The sequence below is a fragment of the Felis catus genome, chromosome A2 (assembly GCF_018350175.1).
Source record: "Felis catus isolate Fca126 chromosome A2, F.catus_Fca126_mat1.0, whole genome shotgun sequence".
Taxonomy (NCBI): domain Eukaryota; kingdom Metazoa; phylum Chordata; class Mammalia; order Carnivora; family Felidae; genus Felis; species Felis catus.
This window is the reverse complement of record NC_058369.1, coordinates 63,369,457-63,383,737: the sequence shown is the minus strand read 5'-3', so window position 1 is coordinate 63,383,737 and position 14,281 is coordinate 63,369,457. Positions and strand designations below refer to the sequence as shown.

At 53.3% G+C, this 14,281-nt stretch overlaps 1 protein-coding gene across 5 annotated transcripts in view; it reads right to left on the bottom strand.

Moving 5' to 3' along the window:
* Nucleotides 1–7,309: 7,309 nt before the first annotated feature.
* The window catches only part of UPP1 (uridine phosphorylase 1), a 29,520-nt gene continuing 22,548 nt past the window's right edge, over nt 7,310–14,281 (bottom strand). For 4 of the 5 annotated variants that reach the window (XM_023250146.2, XM_011280266.4, XM_019825231.3 and 1 more), the window contains 5 exons: nt 12,090–12,248; nt 10,974–11,088; nt 8,546–8,755; nt 8,114–8,260; nt 7,310–7,600 (listed from right to left, as the gene is read on the bottom strand). In XM_023250146.2, the coding sequence (XP_023105914.2) occupies nt 7,443–7,600; nt 8,114–8,260; nt 8,546–8,755; nt 10,974–11,088; nt 12,090–12,218 (759 nt within the window). In that variant the 5' untranslated portion in view covers nt 12,219–12,248 and the 3' untranslated portion in view covers nt 7,310–7,442. Of the gene's footprint in view, nt 7,601–8,113; nt 8,261–8,545; nt 8,756–10,181; nt 10,501–10,973; nt 11,089–12,089; nt 12,249–14,281 lie in introns of those variants that run through there. The other variant, XM_019825235.3, reaches the window with a different exon arrangement.

The following is a 14,281-nucleotide window of genomic DNA, read 5'->3' as shown; positions in this document are numbered from 1 at the left end:
TACATGATTCTGGGGGGGGGGGGGGACTGAAATACAGAGAATTTGTAGTTGTCCAAAGTCTAATAAAGTGAACTTGGAGGAAAAAGGACATCACATCACAGACAGGTTGGAGCATTTGCAAACAGACTTGCCCACAGTTGACCCTCAACAAGCAGCAGCAATAAACACAGTCCCGCATTTTACAGGGGATGTGACCCTCTCTCCCCACCCCTCATGAACCCAGCTCAACGCCCTTTGTGGGGACACCACGCTGCCTCATCAAAGTCCCATGCAAGCCCCCCAACTCTGTGCGTTCCGTCCACACGGGAAATCCGCAGGCTCCTCCCCATCAAAGTTGGGGGGCTTCAGCTGGTCCCCTGGCCATCTCCCTACAGCCTGGGGAGGGTCCCGGGGCTCCCTTGTTCCCTCGTCCTCCACGGGACCAGGGATCTGCCTAATACAAAGTCAGACTGGCAGGTGGCCCCTCTCGGTTCCCAGGGATGCGTCCGGGCTCCAGGTTTTCTTCCGAGTATGGGTAGGAGACACCCTTACAAACGATTTCCCTGATCCAGGTAAATTTCCCTCACAAAAGGGCAAGTTCTACTCTGTCTTCAGAGCTTTGGTCTCTGCAGTTTCTCACAACAATCCTTGTGCCAAAGGGGCGTGTTTTGGGGTGGCCTATCGTGCCCCCTTCACAGACATGCCGAGGCCCATGCAAGCCTCTCTAGGAACAAGGGAGGCGACATCAGTCTGGACATAGCGTCTGGTCCATCTGGGCACCGCGGGCAGGGACCCGTGCCGCACAATCCCTGCCCGGGCAGCTACGCAACAGCTGTAAACCGTCCACAGGGTGGCGGTGCAGCACCTCCTGAGAAAGGCTGTACCGTCCTTGAAGCCGCTTCTGATGGTCAACGTCACCCCTTCCTAAAGCCCCAACCCCCTGGGAGAGCGTTAGCACAATCCGTTTACAGACCGCCAGGCAGACACCGGGACTCCAGCCATGACCGTGACCTGCCAGGGTCGGATCTTTCATTCTCTCTCTCCTAGGGACCCTGTTAAGTCTTTATTATTACTTTTTAATATTTATTTATTATTTTTGAGAGAGAAAGATAGAGAGCCAGTGGGCGGGAAACAGGTAGACGGGGACAGAGGATCCCAAGCAGGCTCCACACTGTTAGCACAGCGCCCAACGTGGGCCTCGAAGGAACTCGCGAACCGTGAGAGCCAGACCTGAGCCAAAAGCAAGAGTCAGTTGCTTAACTGACTGAGCCACTTAGGTTCCCCTTTCCTGGTATTAAAAAAAAAAATTGGGGGCGCCTGGGTGGCGCAGTCGGTTAAGCGTCCGACTTTAGCCAGGTCACGATCTCGCGGTCCGTGAGTTCGAGCCCCGCATCAGGCTCTGGGCTGATGGCTCAGAGCCTGGAGCCTGTTTCCGATTCTGTGTCTCCCTCTCTCTTTGCCCCTCCCCCGTTCATTCTCTGTTTCTCTCTGTCCCCCAAAAAAATAAATAAATAAACGTTAAAAAAAATTTTATTTGAAGTCATCCCTACACCCAACTTGGGGCTCAAACTCATGATCCCCGAGATCAAGTGTTGCACCCTGTAGGAGCTTAGCCAGCCGGGCTCCCCTCTGTATTAAAGCCATGGGGCGCCTGGGTGACTCAGTCAGTTAAGCCTCCGAATCTTGATTTTGGCTCAGTTCATGATCTCAGGGTTTGTGAGTTCGAGCCCCACATCTGACTCCGTGCTGACTATGCGGATCCTGCCTGGGAGTCTCTCTCTCTCCCTCTCTTTCTGCCCCTCTCTGGCTCTCTCTCTCTCTCTTTCTCTTTCTCAAAATAAACAATAAATAAACTTAAAATAAAAAATTTTTAATGCCAAAAAAAAAGGAGTATTTGCCTTCTCCAGAAGGGACTGGGTGTGAGAAGGGACACCTGCAAAGGAGGGTCAACTTAATGGCAACTGCCCCTTGGCTTCCTGCACGGAGATAAAATGATGCCCAAGGGGTTTTTCAAAGAGTTAAACGTAGAAATGCTACATGACCCAGCTGTCTACACTCCTGATACACACTCCAAAAGAATGAAAAGCAGGGACCGGTACAGACATCCGCATGACCGTGTTCACAGCAGCATTTATTTGCAGCAGGCAGAAGACAAACTAGCGGTGTGCCCATCGACGGATAAACAGATAAATGATGTATATGCGTACAATGGAATATCACTTCATCTTAAGAAGGAACGAGGTTTTGACTTACGCCGTTACATGGATGGACCTTGAAAACTGTGAAATAAGCCAAACTGGTAAAAAAAAAAAAGGGGGGGGGGTATGATTCCACCTTCCTGAGTGGAATAGGCAAATTCAGAGGGATTCGGGGTTACCAGGGGCTGTGGGAAAAGGGAGAGAATTCATGGTTATGGGCAGAGCTGTGTTCAGGCTGATGAAAAGTATCCTGGCTGCAGAAAGTGGTAGTGGCCGCACAACACTGCAAAAGTAACGCCACTGAATTATCCACATGGATGATTAAAATGATAAATATTTAAGTTATGTATCTTTTACCGCGATAAAAAAAAAAAAGAAAGAAAGGGGGCGCCTGGGTGGCTCAGTAGGTTAAGCATCCGACTCTTTTTTTTTTTTTTTCAGTCTATTTATCTACTTTTGAGAGAGTGAGTAAGAGAGGCAGGGGAGGGAGGGAGGGACACACAGAATCCAAAGCAGGCTCCAGGCTCTGAGCTGTCAGCACAGAGTCCAACACAGGGTTCAAACCCATGGACCATGAGATTGTGACCTGAGCCAAAGTTAGATGCTTAACTGACTGAGCCACCCAGGCACCCCTGACTCTTTTTATCTTTATTTTTTGTTTATTTATTTTTGACAGAGAGAGAGAGACAGAGCATGAGTGGGGCAGGGGCAGAGAGAGAGGGAGACACAGAATCCAAAGCAGGCTCTAGACTCTGAGCTATCAGCACAGAGCCTGACATGGGGCTCGAACCCATGAACCATGAGATCATGATCTGAGCCAATGTCGGATGCTTCACCAACTGAGCCACCCAGGTGCCCCTTGACCCTTGATTTCAGCTCAGGTCATGATCTCATGGTTCATGAGCTCAAGCCCCATGTCAGGCTCTGCACTGACTGCACAGAGCCTGCTTGGGATTCTCTCTCTCTCTTCCTCTTCCCCTCCTCAGCTCGTACACTCTCTCTCTGTGTGTTTCTCCCCTGCTCGTGCTCTCTCTCTCTCTCTCTCTGTCTCTCTCTCTGTCTCTTTTTCTCTCTCAAATAAAAATAAACATTAAGAAAGAGAAAAAAGAAAGCAAGAAAACCACGTGCTGTCTGCAGCACAGCCTCCCTGGCCATGACTCCCCATCACCACCGGGAGACATCTGAGCAACTTGTCCCCAGTCCCTAAGCAAAACCAGCCACTCCCTGCCCCACAAAGCATCTGTTTCAACATCCCTGGCTCTCTCTCCCAGCAGTGTGTGTTTTTTCCATTCTCTGAACCCTTTATTTATTTATTTTTAACGTTAAGTCGTCTCTACACCCAATGTGGGACTCAAACTCACGACCCTGAGATCAAGACTCTCATGCTGTTTTGACTGAGGCAGCCGGGTGCCCTGCCCATTCTCTCAAACCTTGAGAACATGTGCCCAGTTCCCTCACCGTAAAATACAGTCTTTGGCACATGCTCACTCTTATGCCTGCAGGGGTTTGTGATTTTATCTTTTCCTGAAAATTCTCTTTGTCACTGCCCCTTGCACAACCGGGGAGAACCCCGAGAGGCGGTGGTGTGGGTGGGGCCTTCCTTAGCTTTCGTTTCTCCTCTGTGACCATGTTGTGACATCTGCCTGGAAAGAATTCTGTGCCTAGCCGCTAGCTCCCCGAGGCTGGGGTAGCCCGTTGGCATAGACGTGTATTGCTGGCTACACAGAAGCGGCGTTTCTCCTGGACACATGAAGTCAGACCAGACTTCCTGGCTTGGGCCCCTGCAGGGTCACTCAGCTGGGTCACTGTGGGGAAGGGGGACAAGGGAGAAAGGCCAGGCCCACAGACTAGCCCTGCCCGCTCGAGGGGAGCGAGTTCTCTGAACAGAAAGGCTTGCACCTAAGCTGCTGGTCACCCTTGTGATGAGACAAACACCTGTTGTGATTCTGTGTCGCTGCCCAGGCATCTGACAGCAGGACAACTTCCCCTCGGGCCTGGACGGTCACATTCCCACCTTCTGTTCTATTTATTCCCCTCCCCCCCTGCCCCCAGGCACTTTCCAAACAACCACCTACATCCTCTGTCCCACCCCCTTGGCAAGTACCAGGTGCTGGTGCCCTGTGCTCCCCAGGGGCCATGTCCTGGGACAGGGGACGTGAGCCCCCACCCCATTACTGGGACCCTAAGTGGCAGGACCTGTGACTTTACCTCCTTGGTGGCTGGCTTGTACCCCCCTCCCCGACCCCCATCCAGCAGGCCACCGTCCCCACGCAGAATTCAATACACAAGCCGTGTGTCCCCGCACAGCCTGGTGACCCCGGGCGACCCCCATCCCGGGCCTCAGTTTCCCTCCTCTGCGGGATGGGAAACGGAACACCTGCCTCTCAGTGGGCAGAGACAAGAGAGCTACCGTGTCATTGAAAATCCAAAGATAGTATCTGATGTTTGATAGGCTGATTAATATTTAACACCACTCCTTTCCCCAGCCCAAGCCTAAAACTTCTTTTGTAAGTTCGTAAGTTTTCGTAAGTTTATTATTTTTGAGGGAGAGAGAGCACTAGTGAGCGAGAGGCAGTGAGAGAGACAGAGAGAGAGAGAGAGAGAGAGAGAGAGAGAGAGAGAGAGAGAGAGCAGGCTCGTACTGTCAGCCCCGAGCCCGAGCTCACCGAACTCGGGGCTCGAACTCATGAACCTCGAGATCATGACCTGAGCTGCAATCAGATGTCTAACGTGCTGAGCCACCCAGGCGCCTCCCAGGCCTAAAACTTCTGTGTTTGCCATGCCAGGCTCTGCGCCAGGCTGTGCACTGTAGTTTCTGAGACTCTCCGCACCCCAGAGGGGAAAATGAAAACATGAACCGGCCACCTTTCTCTCCTCTGTGACAGAGAAGAGAAGGGACAGGAGGGAGGGGACAGGAGACTTCCCCTGGTGGGGCCCTCGTTGGAAGAGTGTGCGGGATTTCCAGTCAGTGAGAGAAGAAGATTAAGCCGGGCTTTTCCCCTCTGATCCCGGCTGCCCCGCCCCAGAGGCCTGGGACCGCAAAGGCGCCTCAGGGCTGCGGTGCGGGTTCATCAGGGGCTTGCAGTGACAGTGCCCGCCGATGGCAGAGGTGGGCGCCCTTCTGAGACCCCAGGGCTGCGAGGCACCTGGTCCCAGGACGGGCTGCTGGCTGTGGGGATGGGGCCCAGGCCCGGCCTCGTTGGAAAGCATAGCTGCCAGATAAACTGCCCAGTCTGCCCGTCGCACCACTAGACTGAAGGAGCTCACCCTGGTGACACCAGACATCCTGGGCCGCGGCCTGAGCCAAGCCGGGGAGAGAGGGCTGGGTGGCCAGGTCAGCAGAGAGCAGCGGGCCGGCCATCTTCCACACAGGCCACAGGTTCACTGCCGAATTGCTGTGCTGAGATCTTTTCTGCTAACACCGACAAAAATGTGGAGGCCTGTGCTCCCTCGGAATCCCACCCACTTTCTAGAGGCTAGTAATTCTCTGCAGGAAAAGCGGCCAGCCTTTGGCCAGGCCTCGTCCTCAGGCCTCGGGTGGCCCGTGTGGGCACATCTCAGCAGAGCCGGGAGGCCCCCCAGGCACGGCCAAGCCCACGTGGTGCTGTCACCCTACTGGCCACTGCATAGGCCACACGGACTCTCAGAACTGGGGGGACTGGCATGCCAGAAATCTGTAGGCCAGACTCCCAGGCTGGAAGCTCAGGCAGGAGTTCCCTGCTGCAGACTTGAGGCAGAATGCCTTCTTCTCCGGGAACCCTCAGTGTTTGCTCTTAAGACCGTCCACTGATTAGATGAGGCCCACCCATTTTATCCAGGGCACTCTGCTCCTCTTAGACTCAAGCGACTGTAGATGTCAACCACACGTACAAAACACCTCCACCGCGACAGCCACGCTGTCGCACCACACAGGGCAGCACGGTCTAGCCAGGTCAACACATGACATTAACCATCACAGGGAACCACAGCCACTTTGGGAAGAAGGGTCTGTCCACTGTCCTGGCTCTGAAGACAAGGAAGCAGATGCTTGACCTAACATAGAAACTTGCTGCCCCAAGACCCAGCTGTGGGGCCTGCCTTAGAACATGGCGGCAAACAGTAGTGTGTTATGTTAACTAATGGTATTATGAGCGGATTTGAGACCCAACGTTTTCCCAGTGCTTTGCGTGCTAAATATTTTCACCTTGCCCCTTTCTCCTTCTGTACAAGCCAGGGGATCATGGACGTTCCTCAGCTGGACCATGGACTGCGGTCACGGGGACGAAGCTGATGGGCTGACAGGTGGGAGATTTGTTCTTGTTCTCTACCTCGGCCAGGTGCAAGTGTGAGGTCAGGCCCTTCAGCTGCAAACCAGGACCCCGACACCCACAGAATGAATGAGCAGGCCAGTCAGGGATCAGAGGTCACTGGAAATGACGGCCCTGAGAGTCAATTCTCGCAGACAGTGTGGGGTTACAGGAAAGGCCTGGGATCATGAGGGCCTCAGGTCCAACCTCAGCTGTGTGGCTTTTTTATTTTTTTTTTAAATGTTTATTTTTGAGACAGAGAGAGAGAGACACAGAATCCGAAGCAGGCTCCAGGCTCCCAGCTGTCAGGACAGAGCCCCACGTGGGGCTCGAACCCATGAACCGTAAGATCATGACCTGAGCCAAAGTTGGATGCTTAACCGATTGGGCCTCCCAGGCGCCCGTATACAGGGACATTTTTAACCACAGCTTTAGGAGACTCACGTCCCCTCTGAGTCTTGGGGGGCTGGAAAGCCCTTGGCCCCGACGCACAGCTGGCACTTGCCTCAGAAAATCAGCATCTACACAGACCTTCCGCACTGCCTGATCCTACACCAGACCCGGGCGGGGGCTGCCTCACTCCGACTCTTGATTTCAGCTCAGGTCATGATCTCACGGTTCAGGAGTTTGAGCCCCACTCCAGCTCTGCGCTGAACATAGAGCCTGCTTGGGATTCTCTCTCTCCCTCCCCCACTCATGTTTTTTCTCTCTCTCAGAACAAATAAACATTAAAAAAAGCCACTTGTGTCATTAATGCAGGATTCTTTGCCTCTGAAATACGATCCAATTCCCTAAATTCCAAAATTTAAAATGAGCACAAAGACGTACAAAAGGAGATTTTGAAGGTGATTTTTTTAAAAGATTATTTATTTCAGTAATCTGCATCCCCAACGTGGGGCTCAAACTCAGGAACCTGAGAGCTGAGCCAGCCTGGCGCCCGGGTGCTGATTTTATTTATAGCAACTGCAACTTGGCGTCTTCAGAGATCCCGGGGGTTTCCGGCAGCCGCGAGGCGCTTCTTGATGAAGTGACCCACCAGGCGCTGTGGCCGCTCCTGGTACTCGACCAGCACCTCATGAGGACTGTTGACCTGGTCCCCTTCCAGGCGGTTCAGCAGAGTGACACAGACCACGGCCACTGCAGAGACCAAATGCCACATCCACACAAAGTGCTGGGTTTCCAGCTTGCCTTGCTGACCCCGGCCGAGGCGTCCCCTCTGCTGTCCCCGCAGGATCAACCCCCTCAGCCTTCACTTCCAAAGGAAGCTCTTGAGCAAATCCCAGGACTGGCTCAGGGTGGGAGGAGCCCTATCCTGCCTTCCAAGGCCAGGCTTCCGGGGATTCTGGAAGGCAGAGCTGGACCCTGCCGGGGACACGAGAAACTCGGGGGTGGAACCCTCAGCTGCACTGGCAGCTTCCTGACCTGAGCCGAGGTGGGTCTTTCTCATCCCACTTAGAGGCCCGGGGGCTCCTGAGGGCCCTGCAGCGGACTGTGTGATGGTCAAGGGTGTCTGAGCACAGGGCTGGATGATGCCAACCCGTCCACACGTGCCTCGGGGCTGGTGGGTGGTGGGGGCAGGAGGAGGGCCCGGACGGGGGCCTGGAGGCTGAGCCCTGGAGGAAGGACCCCGGTGACCAAATGCTCACCCACCTTGGAGGCCGCACGCGCCGCACATGGCAGCCAGGACCGAAGACTCCATCTCAATGTTGCGGATGCCGGCCGCGTGGGCCGCCTCCAAGTACTCCTGCTTGTCCTTCTCTGAGTAGGAGCAGAGGGCACCGTCCAGACGCCCTTGCCCTGAAGACACATGGAGACGTGCCAGCATTGACTTGGGTGTGCTCACTACTTGCACGCAGTAAGCGCCTACAGCGTGCCTGCGACGTGCTTCCCGCTGGGACACGGGGACACTTTGGATCCCCCCAGGCCCTGACCGCCCTGGAGCCCAAACCGCCCACTCATAAGCAGAGTGCTATGAACGCCATGGAAACATTGAAGAGACAGGAGCCCAGGAGTGACGGAGACCCTCCCCCATGCAGGAGCCCCCCGCCCCCACCCCTGGGAGGCCAGGCCCGTCCCCGTCACCTTCATAGAAGTCAGAGGTGCACATGGTGTTCCCCAGGACCGTGGGGAACTCCCGCAGGTCTGCACCGCACTGCATCAGCTCCTGCGCGAGCCGCTCATCCAGGTGTGTCCTATGAACCACCCGCTTCCCCAGGACCATCTGCTCGAACACAGGCTTGAAGGAGGCATCCACCGCCTGGCGGGTGATGACCACAGAGCCAGGCTCCAAACCTGGAGGGAGAAGCAGACGTCGTGGCCACACGGGGCAGACAGGGAGGGCACCGCAGAGCAGAAAGGAAAATGACCCATCTACACCAGAAAATACCGGGACGCCCTGTAATGTTCGAAGAGGAAATCGCTAAGGATCGATTTTCTGCATCAAATTCTTTTTCTGATGACTGAGGTATGGCATTAGCATCTTTCTTTTCTTTTTCTGATGATAGAGACAGAGAATATGGAAGAGCAAAGAGCAAAGAAAAAGAAATTGCCAGGAGCCCCTGTCCCTGCCTGATGTGCCGTGACTTCCAGCCGCCACTCTGTAACTGGCACCCCACCGCTCAGGTGACCACAATGTGCCGAACTGGTCCCAGTTTCGTGCTTTCTCATTATTTACTATTTCAAGGAACTACAAACATAGGCAAGAAATCTTGTGCGTCCCAAACCCAGCTCCGGCAACGACCGATTCCCAACCGATCCTGCTCTCCTTTCATCCGCGTGTTACTAGGTTCCACGTCGAATGCTTTCCGGGCACACCTTCCTGGGGTATTTTGCTATTTGTAGGGTCATTCCTTGGCTCTCATACCTTGATCTTACAATAGCTTCGTGTGGGATTTGACCACGAGCCTTTCCTGATACTTATCCGAATGGGAAATTGGGTTTCCTAAACATTAGGAATGGAGGAGGAGGAAGCCAGTGGAAGGTTCTAGAGCCCCCAGAGTGGCTGTTTTCATGAAACATTACAAAGTATGTCCTCCGCCCCTGCATGTTTATCTGGACTTTCTCTCCCATGCTGTTTTGGTCCCTCCTGGTCATCGAGACCCTCCTCTCTGCAGCTGGTCCCACGCTGGGGTTGAAACTGAATGGTGCTCAGCGCTCTCCTTCCTTCATTAGCCTGGAGAGTTCATGCCCTTCCTGATGTCCAGTCACCCTCAAGCTGGGGTGTGTGAGCCCCTCCCCTTCCTCAGAGTCCCTGCTGGCTACGTGGGGGGGGGGGAGGGGGGCTGTCTGTTCTCACGACCCTGTGCTTCTTCCCGAGTGGTGCCCCGGCACCCGCCCACCACCCTTATGCTGGCTGGAATTCGTGGAGATGCCACACCATGCGTTGTCACCAGCATCATCTGGGGTCTGGGTCGGCTCTCTAGTGGCTGTTTTTATGGGGCTATTTTAGGGGACTCAAAATCGACACCACGTGTTCCACCACGCTCTCTGATCATCAACTGTAAAAATCCCTCCAGAGCAAGAACTCAGAAACTCAGATCTTTAGGGTCTTTGGCAGACGCTGGTGTGATGTGCAGACGCTGTGAGTATCCATCTGGCGGACGGCACTGGGGCCGAGACCAAAAGCACTCAGGTACCGGTACTTTTCCCTGAGAACAGCTTAAACATTGACTTCTAATCCTTCAAGCACCGGTATTTACACAGCAATCTGTCTGTATACCTGAGAAAACGGGATAATGCATCCAGAAGATTTGGGATCTACTGCAGTCTCCGCCCCTGGTCAGAAAACCTAAATTCCAGAAGTGCGGTCAGTGCAGGAGAGGTCACAACCCCACACGTGCAGGGCAGAACCAGTAACAGCAGGTATAGGCTCCAAGCCCCCCAGGCAGTTCCCCGCAGGGAGACGCCCACCAGGCACAGGGGCACAGGGCGGGAATGTCTGAGTCAGAGAATGATCAGCTTCTATAAAGCAAATGTGCCCCAGGGGCCTTGGCTCTGAACTCAGCCTTGGCTTTCTTACAACATCCTGTTCTCTTTGTTCTCTTTGTGGCTTTCAGGGACAAAACAAAACCCGTTCAGGTTGGCCTGGGGACCCTTTAGGCAACTTAAGGACACTTATCTTAACTTTGGGTTCCATCTCTGTCTTTGAGTTTCCTGTTGGTTTTCTCCTAAGGTGCTTGAATCCTTGCAGGGATTGGGGAGCGCAGGGGACAGGAGAGAGGCAGAGAAGAAGCGGTTAGAAGGCACGGAGAGAGGCAGGCAGACAAGGAGACTCCACGGTCGCCCCCAAAAGGACGAGGCTCTGCACACGCTGGGCTTAGGGCCCTTCCGCTACCTACTTGGGCCTAGTGGTCCGGGCCGAACCGGAAACAACGAGAGCTTCTCTTCGTGCCTCCTGCCAGCCGGCTTCCTTGAACAAAGCCGGGTAGAGAGCTCTTCGTACCCAAGCCCGCCCCACACTGGGTCTGCAGCGGGGACACTGGCCCTGGGCGGAGGCCCTCAGCACACTCACCGATCCCACCCGAGGTGCCGATGCGGATGACAGTGACGTCGGAGCAGCGGGCGTGGTACAGAAGCTTGATGAGCTCGTGCAGCATGACTGAGGTAGAAGGGATGCCGATGCCGTGCTAGAACCGGGAGGGACGTCGCGTTACGTGGGGGGGGGGGGGGGGGGGGGCAGGAGGCGGGGCGAGGGGGCGGCCGGGACGCTCTCTGTGCATCGCGCGCCGGCAGGGAGATGACATGACCTTCCAAGTATAAACCTAAAACCTACTGGGGTGCCTGGGGGGGCTCAGTGCAGTGAGCGTCCGACTCTTGACTTCGGCTCAGGTCATGATCTCATGGTTCATGAGTTCGAGCCCTACATCGGGCTCTGTGCTGCCAGCACCAACCCTGCTTGGGATCCCCCTCTCTCTCTCTGCCCCTCCCCTGTACTCTCTCTCTCAAAATAAATAAACTAATTAATTAAAACTATTGACACTTTGGGAAATGCAAACGTTTGCATGAAGGGGTCGCACAGCTGGTCCCCACATCTGCGAAGCAGGTAGCAGCCCAGGAAATGGAGGCTTGGCAGGGAAGCAACAGCCCGCTACTTAGGCGCCAGGTAAGGAGCGTCCCCACTGGCGGAGACGCTGCACAGATGCCCACGCCACGCACAGCTATCACAGTTTTACGTGTCCTGCTTCTCTCCCTGCGCTCTCTGCTTCTGCCACAAAAAGTAACCGGCCCATGCCTCCGCTACTGGGTGCCTGCCACCTCCTAGTCTATTTCAGAGGACCTCCTGGGGCACATCTCCCACGAAGCCCCTCCCCAGTGCCCACACACGCGCAGGCATTGCTCCCAAAGCTGGGGCGAGCTCTCGCACCAATGTTGGTCAGGTGTGACCTTGCATAGCTCCTGCCTCCACGAACTTGCATAGCTCCTGCCTCTGGAACTGAACACCATCTCCACACACTGGAGTGCTCTGGACGGCTCACACTGCTAGAGACGTCTCACCCTGCCCCCAGCCCGACAGCGTAAACAGGTGTCGAGGGGACCAGGCCTGTGTGTGTGCAGAGAGCAGGAGGCGGGGGTGACAGGGGGCTTGCGGAGCCCCAGGCCGGAGCCCACTTTCGGGGCAGGTACTCACGCTGACAGACAGCACGGGGCCCACTTTGAACATGACATAGCGGTCGGTCCCCACGCAGATGTTGGGATATTCTGCACCTGGGTGGTCAAGGCCCAGCTCCTTGGCCATGTATTTGGTGAACGCTTCCATCCGGGTGGGGCTTCCCCCGACACACACGAACTGCAGCCAGAGAACAGAGCCCCATCAGCACAGGCACAGAGCACCATGAAGGGTGCTACCTAGATGCGGACATCAGCATCACCTAGACGTTGCTGGGAAAAAAGGCCTCACAGCTCCCGTGTCCAGGGAGCCCAGTTACGTGTGCTATTGTGAGTGATGCAAAGGTTTGTGCGTGATGCACACTCGCTCAGTGTGAGAAATACTGGGTCACAGTTCTGCACGACACAGGGAAACCAGACCCTTGTTATCTCTGGGGAGGTAATTCGAGGTTCCATGCCTGCCCGGCCTCTGTCCATCAAGTGCACAGCTCGGCCGATGTCCTGGAGGGAGCCTCACCGTGCGACCGGGGCCCCCCAGCCCATCTGTACAATGGGCTTCTAACCAACGTCTCCCACCCAGATGTCCAAGAGCCAAACGGCCAAAGTATGGAAAGAGCCAAGGGCCCAGTGGGAGTCGGGAACTGGTAGAAATCAGGTGCGTGGGTGGCGCTCAGAGAAGTAAAACTTAAAATCTGCAAAGTATTATATATACAGTCTTACTTTCCATTTTGTTTTACACAAGAAGAAAAAGTAAATGAGCTGGTTTTAAGGAGTTTGATGATGAAAGAATTATTAGTTTCTAAACATGACAAAAGAAATCCCCACCGCCTAGAAAGGTTAAATTCAAACACATGGAAAGTGAATACATTAAGAACACAATGCACAGCAAAGAAAAACGACAACAGAAGGACAAAGCAACCCACTGATATCTGCGAATGCCACATCCCATAGGAGTTAGTCTCCAAAACATATAAGGAATTTATACAACTCAACAGCAAAGAAACCAAATAACCCCATTTTAGGGGTGCCTGGGTAGCGCAGTTGGTTAAGCATCTGGCTCTTGATCTCGGTCATGATCCCATAGTTCGTGAATTCAAGCCCTGCACCAGGCTCTGTGCTGACAGTGTAGACAGCACAGAGAGAGATTCTCTCTCTCCCTCTCTCTTTCTGCCCCTCCCCAACTTGTGTTTTCTCTCTCTCTCAAAATAAATAAACTTTAAAGCAACAACAAAAAAAAAAAAACAAAAACAAAATAATCCCATTTCAAAAAATGACCTTAATAGACATTTTTGCAAAGAAGACTTCCACATGGCCAACAGACACATGAAAAGAGGCTCCACAACACTCATCATCAGGGAGATGCGAATCAAAACCACAATGAGATATCACCTCCCACCTGTCAGAGTAGCTAAAATCAACAACACAAGAAACAACAAGTGTTGGTGAAGATGTGGAGAAAGGGGAGCCCTCGTGCATTGTTGATGAGAATGCAAACTGGTACAGCCACTCTGGAAAACAGTATGGAGGGTCCTGAAAAAGTTAAAAATAGGGGGCACCTGGGTGACTCGGTGGGTGAAGGTTCCGGCTCTTGGTTTCGGCTCTGGTCATGATCTCACAGTTCATGAAATCGAGCCCCACTTTGGGCTCTGCGCTGACAGCATGGAGCCTGCTTGGGATTCTGTCTCTCCCTCTACCCATCCCCTGCTCAAACTCACTTACTCTGTCTCTCTCTCTCTCTCTCTCAAAATAAATAAATAAATAAACTTTAAGAAAGATAAAAAAATAAAATTAAAAGTAGAAAAATCATATGATCCAATAATTCTACTACGGAGTATTTACCCAAAGAAAACAAAAACACTAATTCAAGAAGTTATATACATCCTTATGTTTATGGCAGATTTATTTATAATAGCTATACATCGAAGCAACACAAGTGTCCATGGATAGATGAATGAATAAAGAAGATACAAATAAATGAATAAATGTGTGTGTGTGCGCACATGTGTGTGTGTGTGTGTCCACATACAATGGGATATTACTCAGCCATAAAAAAGAATGAGATTTGCCATTTGCAACAACATGGATGGAGCTAGAGAGTATAACACTAAGTGAAATAAGTCTGTCCAAAAAAGATAAATACCATATGATTTCACTCACATGTGGAATTTAGGAAACAAAGCTAACTGATTAAGAAAAAAGAGACCAACAAAAAAA